The sequence below is a fragment of the Cavia porcellus genome, unplaced genomic scaffold, assembly GCF_034190915.1.
Source record: "Cavia porcellus strain 051 isolate PalLab524CR breed Dunkin Hartley unplaced genomic scaffold, mCavPor4.1 scaffold_28, whole genome shotgun sequence".
NCBI classification, from domain to species: domain Eukaryota; kingdom Metazoa; phylum Chordata; class Mammalia; order Rodentia; family Caviidae; genus Cavia; species Cavia porcellus.
The window spans coordinates 27832729-27850616 of record NW_026947511.1 but is presented as its reverse complement, the minus strand read 5'-3'; the positions used below and the strand labels follow the sequence as shown (position 1 = coordinate 27850616).

Here is a 17888-nt window from a genome sequence, read left to right as displayed (position 1 = left end):
TGGGAGGCCGAGGCAGGCTGCAAAGTAAGTTCAAAACCAGCTCAAAGACATACTGAGACCTTGCTCAAAAACAAACAAAACAAACTGAGAGGCGCAGGCATTCATAGCAGTTTTAATAGCCATAACATCCAGGCTTGTGCTCACTAGACTTGCCTTAATGAATGGACTGAAAATTTTATAACCAGCCAATCAGGAAGCGTTCCCCACAGACACTGTCTATCATATGCCCCCACACTCTAGGTGACCACGCAGGTGACCAGTGACCGCGCAGACCTTGTCCCAGGCACACTACGCTCTAACAGGCTTCCGGTCATGCCGCTGCTGGCCAGTGAACCACACTTCCAATAACCAGGACTCATCCTAGGTGGGCACTGAGGGGCTGTCAACATGTGGGGAAGCGGGGAGCACAAGGACATGCTTGCTGGCCAGACCTCAAGTGTTCATTCAGTCATTTTCATCCTCTTTGAAGAAACTTAAGAAGAGTTCGGGGATTTCAACTGTGTCACTGGGTTATTTGTTTTGTTTCTTCAGCTCCCTTTTATCCAAAATAAAAAGCTAAGAGAAGACGAGCCCCAGAAAAGGAAGGACAGGAGGTACAAAGAAAGTCAAAACATGTGAGCCAGGCTCTGGCCTACAGGAGTTCCAAGCAAAGAGATCAACTGAGAGGAAAGAAGTGACCAGAGCCTGGGGCCAGGAACAAGCAGCGTGGCTGTCCTGGGCTGGGCCACCTGACCTTGCAGACAGGTAGGGCCCAGCCCAGCCCAGCCCAGAGGAGGAAAAGGTGCTATATCACCCTCGATATGCTTTGCTGTCCCACCTAAGGGAGTGGCTGGGTGGACAGGAGAGAGCTTTGCCAAAGAAAGGGAGAAATAAGGAAGAGTGCAGGTGCTCCCTGATTCTCCACATTTCAACAAAGCCAAAGTTCTTCCCAGCTCAGGAGCACAGCCGATTACATCACATTCCAGTCTCCAGGCATTCAGCAAACAGTCACCAGGAGGGTGACAGTTCTCCCTACCCCAGTGGAGCCTCCAGATGTTGACCATATTTGAGGTCTTTTCCCAGTATCCCTGATGCTAGAAATAGGGTCAATTCCTCACAGCCCTGACAGATAAGCTTCAGAGATCAGAAGCTTTGCAGACAGACGCCCTCCAGGTCCAGATCCCCAACGTGATCGGCAGGAGACAATCCGTATCAGTGCCTCCCATCAGTGGCTGGCCTCACAAACTGGCCACTGAAGGTGAAATTGCGCCCAGACACTCTGGCTCTTTCCAGCTGTAAGCAAGTTAGAAGAGGAGTCTGTGCTTCCTCTCCCCAGCCTGACTCCCCACTTCGACACCTGTCCAGTCTCCACAGAACCCCAGAGAGTGGCCCTGCTGGCCAGGCTAGCTCTACCCGGTTCTCAGTGGAGAACGCTACAGCCTTAGTCTAATGCTGAGATGCTAAGGAGAGGACAGACAGATGGACTGTCCCACACCCAAGGACTGCACTGCTGTGTCCAGGCCCCACAAAACAGCAAAGCCAGCCTTCTCCCCGTGAGGACACATTTCCAGGACACCCACCTACAATGAGTCCGACCTCACAGCTGGGTTCTTCATAAGCACAGGTCATCATGGTGCCCACTGTGTCATTGACCATAGCTACCACGTCCAGGTCGAACTCCTTTGAAAAGAAAGGGACACCAATTTAGGGAAGGGACAATTCAGCCTGGCTTGGCTGCTGCTGGTTCACTCTGCTACACAGCAACCACAGGGCTGGGGGTGGGTGCTCTGCTCTGGATTAGATGCTGCCAGGAAGCAGGGGCAATTCTGCCTTCTGACATGATCACTGAGTACTCTTCCTTTGGTCTAAACCCACCATGCTGTCAGGGCAGCTGTGGGAAGCAGGATGCCAATGCCTAGCTGGCAGTGCCAGGTCAGCAGCCAGGGTCTGTTTGTGCGAGTCATGATTCTACCTTTCCTTTAAAAATACCACCTTTTAACAAGGCAAACTGGTAACTCTGCTTTTATGGCTGGCATTTGAGTGAGCAAACGGAGAACTTTTATTGCTCAGGACACATACTTCTGCAGTTTCAATTCTATACAACAAGCAAGTATAAATTTTAAATCTCAAAGCAGTAGTGAACAGTTAGCTTTTAAAACATTCTCTGAATAGTTACCTCTCTCCTTTTTATTGCATCCCTCAGCAAAGTGGCTACATCGTGACCCACGCAGTCAGTTGCCTTAAAGCCCTTCGTCCAGGTGACCAGGACTCCCTGAAACAGGAAGGCACAGGAAAGCCAGGGTAATCAATGCTTCCAAGCAGGACACAGTCTCACACCTCCCTCTCACCTTGCAAACACTGAGGGCTTGCACTGATCAGGACAACGCTGCAACATCAGAGCTGCACACCAAAAGGAGCAGCAGCCTGCAGGCCAAACCCGCACAGCTGTCTGCTTCATTATCACACACCACAGCTGGAGAAGCTGAGGCATAAAAGATTAATGGCTATGTCCAGAAAACAGTAATATCGGGGCTTGGAGTGCAGCTCAGTGGTGTATAATGCTTGCCCAGTATCCTAGGTTGCACCCCCTGTGCTGCAAATTAAAATTGCAGAGAGAGAGAGAGAACAGACGACAGAAGAGAGAAGAGAGGAAAGGAGGGAAGAGAAGAGAGGAAGAAAGGAGAGGAGCAGAAGAAAGGGGAAGGAGGAAGGGGAAATGGCCACACTTGACAATTCTTAGCCTGATTCTTGGACTGGTGCTGCCAAAGGTGCAGCCAAGCACAGTATTCTCCTTGAAAAACTTTGCTGACCAAATAAGTAAAGGCATGAAAATTTTTAGTAACACTATCAAGTAAAATTCAGGTTTTATTGGACTGAAGATATACAACAGCTGGAGAAAAGAATACCACAATATGTGCACACTGTGAATATAAAATCATAGTAGAAAACTGGGTGGCTTTTTGTTTTGGTTTGGTTTATTTTATTTTGTTTGTTTTTTAACTGTTGTTTTGAATCAGAGTCTCACTATGAAGCTCAGGCTGGCCTTGAACTCACTATGTAGCCCAGAATGGCACTGAACTCACTGGGACACTCCTGCCTTAGCTTCTTAAGCCTCAGCCTCTGAAGTGCTCGGATTACAGCTGTATACCACCACATCCGGCAGCTAACCACATTTTTTAAAAAATCGTATTTTTATGAACTGCACCAACAATGAAAAGTGTTTATATAGATTCAACTGCTGAGATTTGAACAGCTTAAGTGGCCCCAAATCATCATGGTAACTGTATTACATCACCAACCGGCTTTCCCCAGCTGTCATTCAGACCGTAAACCTCTGCCTGAGGCCACCTCCCCAGCCACACCGCCACCTTTCACACACAGAAGTACTTGCAGCTCTTCCAACAGACTGGGAGGCTGTACAGTCTGTGCCTTCCGTCCACAAGGCCAAACGCAGCTCATCCCAGCCCTTATGCGCAGGTGCGTGCGTGCTGGTGAAAGGGTGTGGTTCCCTCCGGGCTGTAACCTCAGCTTAGTGCCCACAGCTTAGGACTTGGGGGGTACTCAAGCACCACCTGCACCCCATTTACTGAAGTATTTATGAAGGCTTTTATGAAGACTTTATGAAGACTTTTCTAATAGGACACTGTGCTCAGGTGTATGGACACACAGGCCCTTCTTCAAGAAGCACATAGCCAGGAAGAAGGGGTTGCTAGAAGTGTACAAAAACTACAGTGATCAAAAGTATAGGGAGCACAGAAGAGGGGGGGGAGGTGCTTTGTGCCTGGATACCCCAAAAGCTTCCCAGAAGTCAGTGCCCTCAATCATGAAAGAGTTGTAGTCTTAGGGTGTTCTATAAGGAGTGAAACAATGCCTGGGCCAACCCACTATGACACGGAACCAGTTCCAGACAGGGCAACACTGAGGCTAGGGACGGCCTCCAGGGCACTGTCCTGGGCCTTGGGCTGCAGCAGACTCACCGCATCCAGGCTGGTCTGCTTGCAGGGAAAGGAGAAGGTGAAGCCCAGAGGCATCCGGGGGCCTTTGATCCCCATGTAGTCCAGGAAGTCGGAGATGCAGGCCACGATGTGGTCAAACAGCTTTAGGAGATAAGAAGAGTTGTCTAGGCTCTCTCTGCTTTCACACTTTCAGTGCAAACATACAAATGAGTACACACACGCGTGCGCGGGCAAAGCCAGCACTTTTTCCAAGATCATTCCCGACATCACAGCACCAGCAGGCCACGTGGCTGAAGATGCCTGATGCTTTTGGGAGACAAGGGCACAAGTACATGGCTGGGGGTCTCACATAGCAGGTTCTGGGCATCAGAAGGCCACCAACGCCTCCAGCTGTGCGTCTGAGCACCACAGCTGCAGGCTCTAAGGGCAGAGCTCTTACCTCTTCTCCTGTGCCCTGCATGATTTCAATGGGAATGGCGTAGATCTTGTTGTGCATTTCCACCGTTCTCTTTTTCCCACTGCGAATTTTCACCAGCAGAACACGGAAATTCGTTCCTCCAAGATCCAAGGCCAAGAAGTCACCATTCTCTGTTGGAGTGAAGAACACAAAGAGCTGCCACAAACAGCTACTGAGTGTTGGCAGCCAGCGACCTCAAGACCTCAGACTTGTGAAGGGAGACCTGTCACCTGTTCCCTATCAACTACACAGCACAGGCTAAGCAGCAGGGCCCCTAAATCACGGACTGCACAAACTGAGCCACTGGAAGAACTAAAGGCCTCAGCAATGATCCACCTGTCACGTAAACAAACTTCCCAGGGTTACTGAAAAGCCTGGCAACAAGGTCCTGATCTTAGGGAATCTCACACAAAAACAGCTCAGCCTTTACTGTCCCCTGCACCCGACCTTCTTTGCAATGACTGTGCTATTCTCCCCAACACACAGAGTACATTTCCCCTCTCTTTGGATCTTGGGCAAATCGAGTGTGGCACAAGCGAAGCAGAGGCAGGCAGTCCTCAGCTTCAGCCTCTGTTACAGCTTGTATCTAGATGTCCCCCCCAGTGCCTCGTATGGTCACAGGTGGTGCTTTTCAGAGGTGGCTGGATCTAGGGTGTGGGATGCTGGGCAGGTAGATGTACTAAAAAGGTTGCTGTCATTGCTTGTCACTTGCTGTCGTGTCACTACTTCACTGCCTTCTGCCTGAACTGTTTCTCCTCTCTGTGCCCCTCTGCCATGCCACCCCGCCTTGGAGCCTGCCAATTATGGACTGAAACCTCTACAAACCGCAAGCCAAGTAAACCTTTTCTCCTTTAACTTTGGGTGCCAGGTATATTGTCTCAGTAATAAGAAAAGTAACTTAAGACAGCCTCCAGGAGTCTTGGAAGTCTTTCCCGGTCTCTGGCAGACCCTGTTGTTGCCACTACACAGCTCAAGCCCAGAGGCCCACTCGAGAATGAGATCCACGGCCAGACACCCCAATATACAGAGAGACTGAGACAGCCTCCAGCTGAGCCAGCAGCAGGCAGCAGATGAGGACTGAGTCCAGCAGCGATCAGCTGGGCCAGGCCCAGAGAAGCAGAACTGTCCAGCAGACATAGACTGGTGAACAGTATTAAACAGCTGTGTGTCATGAACTGCATTTGAGGGTGGCTTATAACGCAGAAGTAAGTCACTTACACACAGGACATTCATTATCCAGAGGATCCCCACAAAAAATTCTTCCGAATCCCCACACAGCTCACCCGCAGTGAGAACTAGCAAGACCATCTTCGAGGAGCTGTTCTCCAACGTGCTTAAGTGTGCAGCCCCGGCCCACATCTCCATCCCACACACCCTGCCAGGACTGAAGAAAGGACCGTTGTGTGTGAACTCATCCACTCGTTTGCCACGTTTGTGAGAGAGCCTAGGAAAGTCTCAGCGCCCTACTTCCCTCTACTCTGAAGCGCTTTCTAATTCTAATACAGCTTTGGAGAGAGCTCTAGCCAGGAAAGTCCAATCAGAGGAATTTAGTTGCTCTGAGCCATACACAGGACAAGTCAATAGTGTGAATGGAAAACAAGTTTGAGCAAGCGCCAGCTCTTGCCAAATCATGTGTCACTGGAGAATCCAAACCCCTCCCAACCCTGCTGTGCCTGGGTCACTGGCCTGAGGGAAGGACCAGGCAGCCCCACCAGCCCCTCACCGGTCCCATCTGGGGTGCTCCGGACAAAGGAGGGCAGCATCTTGACCACCGCCTTGTCGTGGGTCTGCCTTTTCAGCCCCGCCTCCATCTCTGTTCGCATCCTCCTCTTCACCTCCATCAGCATCTCCTTGGTGAGACGGAAGTTGGCCAGGGTATTCTCTATCTGCCGGTGCTGCTCAGCCAGGCGGTAAGCCACAGCGGTCACCATGGCAGCTCCCTTGCCACTGCCACTCTCCGAGAGGAGGAATCGCACATCAGAGTCAGGCACCAGGCGTCTCAGGGTCTTGTGGAAGCGCCGAGAATATCTGGGGAGAAGGTGGAGGTGGACACACATCCAGCTGCACTAAGAAACCTGTCGGGGGCCCCAGCACCCTTTTCTTTCCCTGTGCTTTAATTCTAGTCCCTCTGTGTATTTTTCCTCATTATGCAAGTCCTACAGAACCACTATAAAAAGCCACTCATGCAGACAAGTAAACAGGAAAAATGAAATCACTCCCAGTCACCAAGAGAGGACTCATTATTTTAAGAATATCAAATATCAAACAGTCCAGGAGATAATACATAATGGCAGTCAAAAACACAGTGCCACACAGTCGAGCAGCTCGCCACGTTCACTCCAGTGCCCTTGAGTCTGTCACCTCACCCTGAAGGACCGCAGTGTCTACCTCAGTGCGAGGGAGAACTGAACGGGTTCATTACAACACTCGGATTAGTAACTGGAGCTGAGGAAGCACTCACTAAATTGCTTTTGTTCTTTACTTTCACTGGGCTCCCACCCCCAAAGGGCTATATGAGGACTTCAGGGCTGGACCGTGCACCACACAGAACTTGCGTTCTTCTGTACAGAGGGCTGCCTGCCAACGGAAACAGGAGAAACAGCTCCCTAAAATACTAACGGCATCAACTCCAAGAAGTGGGAATTGGAATGACTCTATTCTCTATTCTGTTTGTAACTTTTCTTTCGAACAGTCTAACTTTTTCCTACTAGAGTATAAATCGTATCCAAACTGAGAAATAGCTAATCAAAAGTTATGTGTAAAATGTAAAGTTGCAGACGGCTGTGATAACTGTATAGCAATATGAACACTCCTAAATTGCACGTTTGAAAATGGTTAAGGGGATCCAGGCATGGTGGTAAGTATCTGTACTCTTAGCTTCTCAAAAGGCTAAAGCAGAGGGTTCACAAGTTCAAGTCCTGCCTGGGCAACTTTAACAAGACCCTGTCTCAAGAAATAAAAAGGGCAAGGGCTGTAGATGTGAGAGAGTACTCTTCAATTCCATCTCTAGTACTAAAAAATAAATAACATAAACAAAAATTTTAAAAATTCAAGTGATATATTTTATGTATATATATTTACCACATTAAAAAAAAAAAAAACCTCAGCATGCTATTGCAAATCCTTAGACCTTCTTGTCCAAAAATTAGCTAAGAAATCCCAAAGAAAAAACCAGGTGTGGTGATACACACCTGTATAGCCCCAACAACTTGGAAGGCAGAGGCAGGAGGCTTATTTGAGCCTAAGAGTTCAGTGCCAGCCTGGGCAATACAGCAAAACACTGTCTCTTGCAGAGAAAAAAAAGAAAGAAAGAAAGAAAGAATAGGATTTCCAATGAGAAAAAAATGACTAGGTTCATTAACAAGAATTTTACAAAAACTTATATACAACCAATTATGATCTCAGCAGATAACATCCCCTAACCCTAGTCCTTCAGCAACACATATTTCGAATTCAACCAACATTCACATAACTGTCACCAGTGTCAGGTGTAGAGGTACAGTACTTTCAAGACCACCTCACATGCAAGGCTATGCACAGTGGGAAAACAAGCTGAGGTCCTGTACATAAAAGCCAGGCTATGGGCAGTTATTACTGAAATTCAAAGAAAGACAGAATTTTCCCTCAGCCATTCAAAAGGCTTCCGGCCCTGTTCTTACTGGCCAAGGTATCGGAAGCTAAGGTTGGCCACGCCGAGCATGAGCCAGGCAGCCAACAGACAAGAAGGCAGGCACAGTGCACAGCACTGTTCTTCAGCAGGGGACTTCTTCAGCTTATATCTCTATAGCTCTCAGATGCCAAGAAATGATAAATAGCTCTGAGGGTTTGAGGGATTCTACTACGAGCTTCTGAAAAAATACTTGGGTACCACACTTACATCCCAGCTATAATAAGGATGAGGTTGCTCCTGATGAAATGCTGATAAGCTACAGACGTTCCCCCAGTGCCCTTGAAGTGGGAGCTGCCTCTAACGTGAGTTCTAAAGTGAGCTGAGGTAACAGGGGAGAGCAGAACCAATACAGGCGAGAATTCTGAGGATGAGATTTTCCAAAAGGGCAACTCTAACCTTTTGGCCCAGAACCAGGCATTGTCTTGTTCACCAAAGAAACAGTTGCTAGGTGCAAAAGTCTGACCCCTAGAGGAGAGCCTGACCCCAGGGGGTCACTGAGAGCCCATGACAGCAAAGGTGCAGACTTACTGTGGGTGTGTCTTGTAAAGAGAGCCATCAACACCAACCGTGGTCCTCAGCCTGGGTGTGCCCTTGTTATCACGAAGGCGGTTCAAGATGGCACCCAACGTAGCAGCCACCAAGTTGGCTGAGCGAAAGGAGACAATGGTGCACACGTGCTGGACCGAAATACAGTCATCGTCGGAAGGTTCCACTCCCAGTCGGGTCAGGATCTGTTTGGCATTATGGAGGCCCTCCTTGCTCCTGTGACATCAGAGGCCAATACAATGGGTTAAGGACTACATCAAGCTGTACGAAATGCTAGAGCTCCAAGCTACGGGGAAGGCACAACCCAACTGTCCAGTGGTGTTCACATGGGATTGGGACTGCTGAATCCCGGAGAGCCTAAAGGAGAACAAATGTGCAGCACTTTCCAATTCTACTGACCACAGAACCATCCAATTATTATCTTATCTCTAGACCTCCCTGTAAATTAGTCCAGAGAAGGGCATGGTATGCCAGAGGGAATTCCAAGAATTCAGCCCTGCACACAATCAGATCCCTGCTCAACACCACAATCAGCTGCTTCTTGAGCTCTAATCCTGTGTATGAGTGGTGTGTGTGTGTGTGTGTGTGTGTGTGTGTGCGCTGGGGGCAGGAGAGCAAGCTGCTTTTGGAAAAAGGCAGGATAATCATCCATGAAGCACCAGCCACTAATCTGGTTATTCTTTAATGACCTACCACAGGGGCCCCCAGGGAAAGCAGCCTAGATGGGTGTGCCATGGGAAAGTGGAAATGGACTCAGAAGCCCTGACATTTGGACCATGAGTAATGAAGGTCTTGTCTCCGTCCTCCTGGGTACCTACTTTTCAATGGCTGATAGGTCACTGGTATCAAAAGTTCCTCTAGTGAGCAGCTCTGGGGTAATCCGTCCTTCAAACAGGAGGCCTTCCTTGGCCATCTTGACCAGAATCAGTCGCACCAGCTCTCCCAGGTACATGCCGCTGACCATCTTCTCAAAGCTGCAGGAGCAAAGTCATACACAGGCACTTATCAGACCAACATGGGGCCATGTGCAGGGAGAAGAGAAGGACCCATCTAATCCGCCCAAGCTCCCAGTCTTGTTGGCAAGCAAAACCACACTGACTCCACAATGAGGTGAGCAGAAAGGCAATTCAGAGTGGGCCAGTCATCCAGTTCCACCACGCCAGCTACAGACATGCACAGGAGCAGGCCAGGGAAGACTGCCTGGAGTGGGGAACATGAGGTTTTAGACTGATGATGATGGATGAGAAGGCTCCCTGACAAGGGAGCATTAGCTAAACATCCTTTACATAACCATACGCCAAGCTTTTCGAAGGGTCTTCCCCTGTATTACTCAGCCAGGGGAGGCCTTCTAGGGGAAGCATTCTCCCCACATCCCAGGTCAGAAAGGGGAAATCTCTTGGTGGGGAGACAGCAGCTCCCCATGGAGCCACCATCAAGACATGAGGAACCCCCTTGTGGCTGGGGATTTAGCTCAGCAGCATAAGTGCCTGCCTTGCAAGCAGGCAGTCATGAGTTCAATCCCTGGTACCGATAAAAAGGAAAAAGACAAAAAGACAAAAAAACAAAAAAACCCAACATGAGGAACCCACTTCTCCCCTCACTTTGAACCCCAGGGTGGGCTCCGACCAGATGAAAGCCAATCAGTCGTCCCACACTGTAGTCACTCAGGAACAGGCCTACCCCAGAGTGAGCCCGCTCTCATGTCTGCCCTTGCTAGCATGGCATAAGATGTGGCTCCCGAATCGCAGCTGCCACTTCGAGCCAAATGCTACAGGGGACAGGCGGCCAGGGAGAGACTCAGAAGGGAGCCCACAAACACAGGGGCAGGTCCAGCCCAGTGCAGCAGACTGGGCCGTGATGCTGTATCTGTAGCACACTCAGCCCAGATCCTAGTGACCGCAGGCCAGGAGGAACTCCAAGCAGGACAGATCAAAGCTGCTGGCCCACATCAGACAGCCAGGCTCTCCTCTGACAGAAGCAGCTGGCACCCCCAGAGCTGGCAATGACACAGTAAAACAATCTGTTCCAGTCAGAGCTGGCCCAGGAGCCAAGGATGTTACTAGGACCAGAGCACCAGTTCTTACCTATCCAGCAGGCCCACGGCTTCCTTAGAACACAGTCTTCATTGTTCTGCTAAATGGTACACACAAACAAGACCAGACAGCACTGCCCAGCCACTGCTGCAAAGAAGATCCCTGCAGAACAACACCCTGAGTCCCTGCTGCCCAGTAGCCATCTGAGGCTCATGTGTAAACAGCCCCTGCACACCCTGCCCTGCTGGGCACAGCCTGACTGCCCTGCCACGCATCCATGCTACAACTCGGGGGGCCTTGTCTCTCTGCATCTAAGTCCTTTCACCTGTGCAATGGGGATACATAATGACAGGGCCTTTCTACAAGTCCATGCAGAGGACACAGATTATGTTGGTCAAATACTAACGTGTCTAGCTGATAATGAGTTATCACCCTTCCTACAATGCCTGGCCCTTTCCTAAGCACTTCACATGTATTAGCTTATTTCTCCTCATTACAACTCTAAGAGGAAAACATTCACATATTTCACAGGTAAGGAAACTAAGACACACAAAAGTTATACCTCTTAGCCTGGACAGAACTAAGAAGTTGCAAACCACATGTGAGCCCAGCGAAATGGAGCACAGGGATCATGCTCTAACACAGTGTGTGTCGGTCTCAGGGACGCTGTCATTCAGTGTTACTTAGGCTCTCATACCAGGACTACCCTAACCCGGCCTCAGTTTGTCCTCCAGCTCGCTTCTTCCCCAGGCAGCCTGTCCCTTGGGTGGGCAGGGTGACAAAAGGAAAGGACGAGCTAGCATCTCTGCTTCTAGAGACTGCCAGAATGATCTGCTGTCTTTTCTCCATCACGTCTTTCACCCTGTACACACGAATGCTTCCTTTCCCAGATAAGCAGACCTAGGCCAAAGCTCTGGCGTTTCCCAGGCTCTAGGAGTCCTGGGGAGCAGCAGCAGCTGTAGCACCTCACACGAACCCCTCTGTGCTCAAGGTTCACGGAGACCAGCTCCCTTTCCACAGCGTGCTTCCTTCTGCCCATGAGAAACCTGCAGTCGGGAACCTTCTACCACAGACTAGAAGCTCGGGTAGTACCATGGTGTTTCGACCACTGACCTGCTGGGCAGGGTGGAGACACGGGAGGGGCCATGAACAAGGACTGGCACGCCAAGTAGGAGCTCCTGTGCCAACCTGGTCAGCTCCAGCTGGCAACCCAGGGAGAAAAAAAGGAGAGAGAAACCTGTGGCCAAGCACCCAGGATGGGAACTGCCTGGAGAGTCTACAGAGGGCAAAGCAAGAAGAAAAGGGGCACGGGAACTAACCTGAAAAGCTGTGTAGTTACTCTGTGCCCATCCCATCAAAGGATTCCCTTCACCCACTGTTCCTGTGGCTGTGGTCACCACTGTTGCCACTGTATAGAGCTAAGTGTCTCCTCACTTTGTTTTTCTAAGACAGGGTCTTGTTATCCAGTCCAGGTTGGCTCTGAGGTTTGTAATGTATCCTAGGTTGGCCTTGAATCTCCAGTGATCCCCCAGTTTCAGCCTCCTGAGTAGCATGGGCACGATACCTCTCCTCTTTGCATTTGGAAGGATGTTGTAATGGTTGACACACTGTCAACTTGAGAAGTTCAGAAGTTTAACTAAATGACTCACCGTTCTAACTTTATAAACTGTCTTTTTCCTGTGCAAGAGGGCATGGAGATTGTATCAGCCTTACACTTGCCCTAGGGAGTGGCAGCCTGCTTACAATATAAGAGAGGATAAGAGACTTGTTATCCTCTTTTTTGGTCTTGTTTTTGTTGTCTTCTGCTGCCTTGAAGTGTTGCCCCTGTACCTAATGCCACCCTGCCTTGGAGCCAGCTGATTATGGACTGAAACCTCCACAAACTGTGAGCTAAATAAACTTTCCTTGCTTAATTTTGGGCATTGGGTATTTTGTCTCAGTAATGAGCAAAAAGTAACCAAGATAGATGTGATAAAGTCACAAGGAAATGGGATGACATTTAGACGTTGCATAGAAAATAGAAGCACAAAAGACCCAAAAAAATAGGCGAAAAGGAGAAGAATGAAAGATGAAAGGAGGAGGAACCAAAGCTACAATAGGACACAGATACATAATAATAATAGCAAAAGTCCTAGAATCTAAGGGTGGCAGGAAGGAAATCACATCTGATTTCCATTTAGAGAGACACCTAACTCTGGGGCAAGCCTGGGCATCCTGAATACTCAGAATGGGTTCTCCTGCTGCCTCCACCAATCAAGGAAAGCAACAATTGTCAACAAACAAGAGCCAGGTATCTGATGTCAGTGGTCTAGAGGCCACCTGAGCACAAGGAGCCTTTGCACACACACAAGACACCAAAGTTTCCGGCCCTAGTTAAAAAGTAGAATCACTTAGAGAGCTGCAATGCCAAGGCAAACCAAATCAGGATCAGGAGGTACAGTGGGGTGGTGAGGGGCTGCCCAGGCACTGGTATCTTTTTAAAGGCCCTATTTAATCCAAATATGTACCCCCAAATGGAAAATCATTCCTCTAGGCTGCCCTGATGGATTTTGTCCAGAACTGAGAAAAGAGGCTTCTTAGAGAGTCCAGACACTAGGAAAACCCACACTTTCAAACAAGTTAGAGAATCTCAAACCTGCATCAGATCCAACCTCAACAAAGAGTCTCAGGCCCTCTTTGTCCTGTCCCAGTGCCTCCATTTTCCCATGAGTCAAACAGAACACAATGAGGACAAAATGGCTTTGAAGAACTTGGTTTTCCACACAAGATAGGAAGCAGCACTTTTAATAAAGCACAGTTGCTGGCTCTGGCACAGGGGCCCTTTATCACCAAGCTGGTACCCAGTCTCAGCCCCACAAGGTAGATGCTCATCCTCAGGTGTCCAGAACTTGGTCATCCCCTCACTGAGAACCTAGTTTTCTCAGCAGCACTTTGCCCCAGCAGTGGGAGCCTGGTCACTGTGCCATTCCATGGGCTCACACAGAAAGACCAACTGCCCAGCCTAGAGCATGAGCATCTTTCAAAGATGGTTCCAACACAACTAACTCCTAGTTGGCATCAAGATTGGGCTGTTAAGCATACGTGCACCTCTCTGGACGCCCAACAGCACCAGCCACAGGGCAACATGCTGGGCAGTAAGCTGGATCAGAGAGCACTAGCAACACACTGGCAACACAGAGAAATCTAAGTGTCCACTTTAGGAAGAAGCAATTCTTACTCTCACCCAAGTGATCCCACGCTCGCTTCTGCAGTCAGAAGTTCTCCAAGGCCAAAGTTAACCTGGCTATAACCCTGATGTTCTTTATCAATTGTGACCCATCCTGCTATACAGAGAAGAAATTTCCGCATTCTCCATTTCTGCTGAGGTGTGTGACACTTGTGTGAGAGGTACCCTCTCCTCTGCTAGATGGTAAGTGCTGGCAGGGAAGGCACAGTGCGCAGCACACATAATGTTTAATAAATACGTGATGAATGAGCAGGCACCTATACCCTTTGCCCAACGATGTCTCACATATGATATGCCCTTCCTCACCCTGAGCAGTACTCGTGACAGAGGCACAGAGAAATGCTTTAAAACCTCATATTTACACTAATCCTTCCGGGCTTCTAATTTTCAAAATGTTTTCCAAAGAGGCAAGCCTAAAGTACCTGAACTAAGAAAATATTATTTACAGATCACTTTTAAAGCTACAGACGTCACAGCCATGCATCTATCCAAACAAGAGGTGAAAAATCCTACAAATCAGATGGGCTTTCACATTTGTGGTCATCTGGCTTTGTGCCCTTTCATCCATTCATCTGTCATCGAGTGTCCCCTCAATCACATATGTGGCTACAACAGGAAGTTCAGGACTCACAGCTGTTTCCCAGGGTTGAGAGATCCCCTGTCTATCTCTCTGTCAAACTCGGTCCGGATGTCTTCTAAGGTCCCGTCGTCCCCAAAGGCCCCCCACTCCGTGTTGATGCACATCCTCCCCTCATCTCCTTCCACCATATCAATGTGCCTCAGCTCCTCCATGTAGCAAGCGTTGGTGCCGGTACCTACAGAGAGACAACACGGGAAGTTGTGACCGCAGAGGTCTCCAAACTTTGCCTGGGGCACAGGCTGAGGCTGAGTTGGGGGGCACCTTACCAATGATGAGGCCAACTTCACAGTGCTGGTCATCATAGCCACAGGTCATCATGGTCCCTACGGTGTCGTTCACCACAGCTACAATGTTAGCATCATAGTCCTGGGGGCAGACAATGAGGTGTCGGGGACCACTCCCCGTGGGAGCAGGGACACCAGCCTCAGCTTGGCAGGAGCGATCTGTTCTCCCAACCACCGCTGTACTGTGGGGGTGCCTGCTTCTCAGCTGCCGGGCTCCAGTTAATTGGATTATAGAGTGGAGATTACATTATGTAAGTGTACAGGTCCCGTAATTACCCGGCTCAGGATTTGTTAGGAGTGGAGCACATTCCTCCACAAACCTTCACCTGTGACATCCATGTGCCACATACAGGTCAGCTCCCCTGCCCCTGCTCCAACCTCAGTAGACTGTGCCTGGGACAGGGGCTCTCCAAGGCAGCAGGATCCCCACCCAAGATCCTCATCTCTCCCCTACCAGGGTTTTCAGAGCATGGCACCACCACCTCCCAGCAAGGGCTTCAGTAATTTTACAACCTGGCCCCAACGTCCCGCTTTGCCACCTCTACCCATGCTGCCCCAGGGAGATTACCCCTCGCCTCTTGATGGCTTTGCTCAGCAGCTTCACCACATCTGACCCTTCCACGCCACTGGCTTTGAACCGTTTCGTCCAGGTGATCAGGATAGCCTGCAAAGGACAGCAGAAGGTGGACCAGGCAGAAAGCAGAAGCCCACAGGGGACAAGCTAGCTCTTGTTTTTCCCACAACAGATTGCTTGGGAGGCACCATGAGGGAGAAAAATAGGCTCAACATCTCTGCTCACAGCAGAATAAAGCCTTACCCTAACCTTAACCCTGAACAGGCCTATCCAGCACACACAAACCTAACCGGAGGTCAGCTGTGCAGCCAGACTTCCATCAAAAAATGAGCAAGAGAAATCCCCAGGATGTGACTGTCTTCCTCGCTTTGGCTTCCACAGCTAAGGAAAGAACGCCAAGGCCGAGTGGCAAAGAAACAATGCTAAGAGAATCCTTGGCTCTTAAGCTTGTAACAGCCAGGCTCTAGAACTGAAAACCCAACTGTAGGCAGAAGCGGTAGTGCACGTCTATGACCTCGGCTTCAAGAGGCTGAGGCAGGAGAATCTAAAGTTCAAACCCAGTCTGGGCAACTTAGTGGCATACTGTATCAACATTTTAAAAAGAAAAAAAAAAAAAATAGAGGCTAATGGTATAGCTCAGCATTTTCTGCAAGCTCCAGTACCACACACAAGAAATTTTTTTAAGTGGGAGCCCAGTTGCTATTTGCATATCAATGGAAAAACATCAAGAAAAACAGGCACCCCAATACAGTTAATTGTTCAGCTGGGAATGTGAAGGGAAGGAGTTTCACACATTGCCTCTGTATTTACAAAACATGAGAGAGAGAAAGTGGGAACTTGTACTTCACTGTTTTTCCCTGAATAGAGACAGCAGCTCTATATGCAGTGGCTTAGGGAGCTGTGTGTCTGTCCAGGCCGTGCAGGTCTCCAAGGGGAACACAGGGATGAGGTCCTACCCTCCATAGCTGAGAACCTGGTCTGGGGACGGTGAGCCCCTGGGTAGTTGTGGTTCTCTGCTCAGGAGCAATTGACCTAAGCCTGGCATTGTAAAAGCCCCTGGACACTTTCCTTCCCTTCCAACATCACCCCAAAAAGCCTCAGAGAACATGGTGTGGGGAGAACATGGGAACAGGAATTATGCAACCTGGTCTGTTTTCCAATCTCCGGCCTGACCCCTTGGGGACTGCTCCCTTCTCCTCTGTGAGGTCTGCTCTGCTCTTCCAGAACAAGGAGTAGGGTCTAGATCTGGACAGTCCTGGAGCCCCAGCCTCCTGGCTAGGTAAGGAAGCAGCCTGGGAAGCCTTCTCATAGGGGAGTCAGGGCTGGTGGGGGCACCCACATCTGGCTCCTCTGCCACGTGCCCTCTTTGCAGCACATCTGTTCCCCTCTGCAGGCTCTCAGGTTACCCGCATGTGCACACAGTGTAAGTATATGCATTTCTGTCTTTCCACATAAAGAAAAGTCCAAGAGGCTGGTCCGATGGCAGTGCATTATCAGAACTTATTAACAATAGTGTCACTAAAGTTGGTATACCACCCACCCATTGCTAAATTTGACGGGCTTTTAAAAAAAATTAAAAAAAAAAAAAAAAAAGAAAGAAAGAAAGAAAGGTCCAACGCTGTCTGTTTCTGTTGTATGCTTGCAGCCCTCTGAGATAGAGAAGCATCACATGGTAAGCCCGAGTGCCTCCTTGCTGAATGAATGACCAGATAAACAAATGACAAACAGGAAGTTGGAAGTTACAAGTCACCCAGGAGGTAAACAAGGAATCCCAGGGCCTCTTTGGGGCTGGAGCCAGACTCGTTCAGTAACCCAGGCAGCTTCCAGGCAAATGCCACAAGTCTACCTCTTGCAGAGTATTTTCCCTTCTCTCCATTTACTGAGACTGTGATGTGTCTCCAAAAATACACCAGCAACTAAAGTAACTAAAAGGGCTGGGGATTTAGCTCAGCGGCATAAGCGCCTGCCTGGCAAGTGTAAGGTCTGTGTTCAAACCTGGTACAAAATAAAGTAACTGGAAAAAAGTAAACATTATCACATTATGGCCTCATCAGTTTCTGCTAATCTTTCTTTCTCCCCCCCCTCAACCTTTAGTTTTTGAGACAAGGTCTCACTATAAGTTTAGGTTGGCCTTGAACTTGTGTTGATCCTCCTGCTTCAGCCTCCTGTGTGCTGGGATTCCAGGCATGGGCCACCACACCCAGAAATTTCTGCAAATATTTCTAAAAATACCAGACTTGTAACTGTCCCATGAGCAAGAGGGAAAAGTGATCAGGAAGAAAAGGTCGTCCCAAAACTGGATCACCCCAGAACATCCTTACCTCATCTATTTTGGATTGCCGGCAAGGGAAGGAGAAGGTGATGCCCACAGGCAGGTTCTTGTCTTTGATCTCCCTTTTGTCCATGAAGTCCCCCAGGCATTCAGCAACGTGATCGAAAAGCTGGAAGAAACATCAGAGAACAATTAGGTGGGAGAAAGGGGATTTGGCCTTATCTCCTGGAGGGGCAGTGTCACAAAGGGCA

At 49.3% G+C, this 17888-nt stretch overlaps 1 protein-coding gene across 3 annotated transcripts in view; it reads right to left on the bottom strand.

Annotated features, from left to right (window-relative positions):
• Positions 1-17888, bottom strand: part of Hk1 (hexokinase 1) — a 63520-nt gene that overhangs the window by 8095 nt on the left and 37537 nt on the right. For all 3 annotated transcript variants that reach the window (XM_063239611.1, XM_003473691.5, XM_013156787.3), the window contains exons 4-14: positions 17687-17806; positions 15360-15455; positions 14774-14873; positions 14499-14682; positions 9427-9582; positions 8591-8824; positions 6116-6420; positions 4375-4523; positions 3957-4076; positions 2156-2251; positions 1560-1659 (exon numbers count right to left, since the gene is read on the bottom strand). In XM_063239611.1, the coding sequence (XP_063095681.1) occupies positions 1560-1659; positions 2156-2251; positions 3957-4076; positions 4375-4523; positions 6116-6420; positions 8591-8824; positions 9427-9582; positions 14499-14682; positions 14774-14873; positions 15360-15455; positions 17687-17806 (1660 nt within the window). The remainder of the gene's footprint in view (positions 1-1559; positions 1660-2155; positions 2252-3956; positions 4077-4374; positions 4524-6115; positions 6421-8590; positions 8825-9426; positions 9583-14498; positions 14683-14773; positions 14874-15359; positions 15456-17686; positions 17807-17888) is intronic.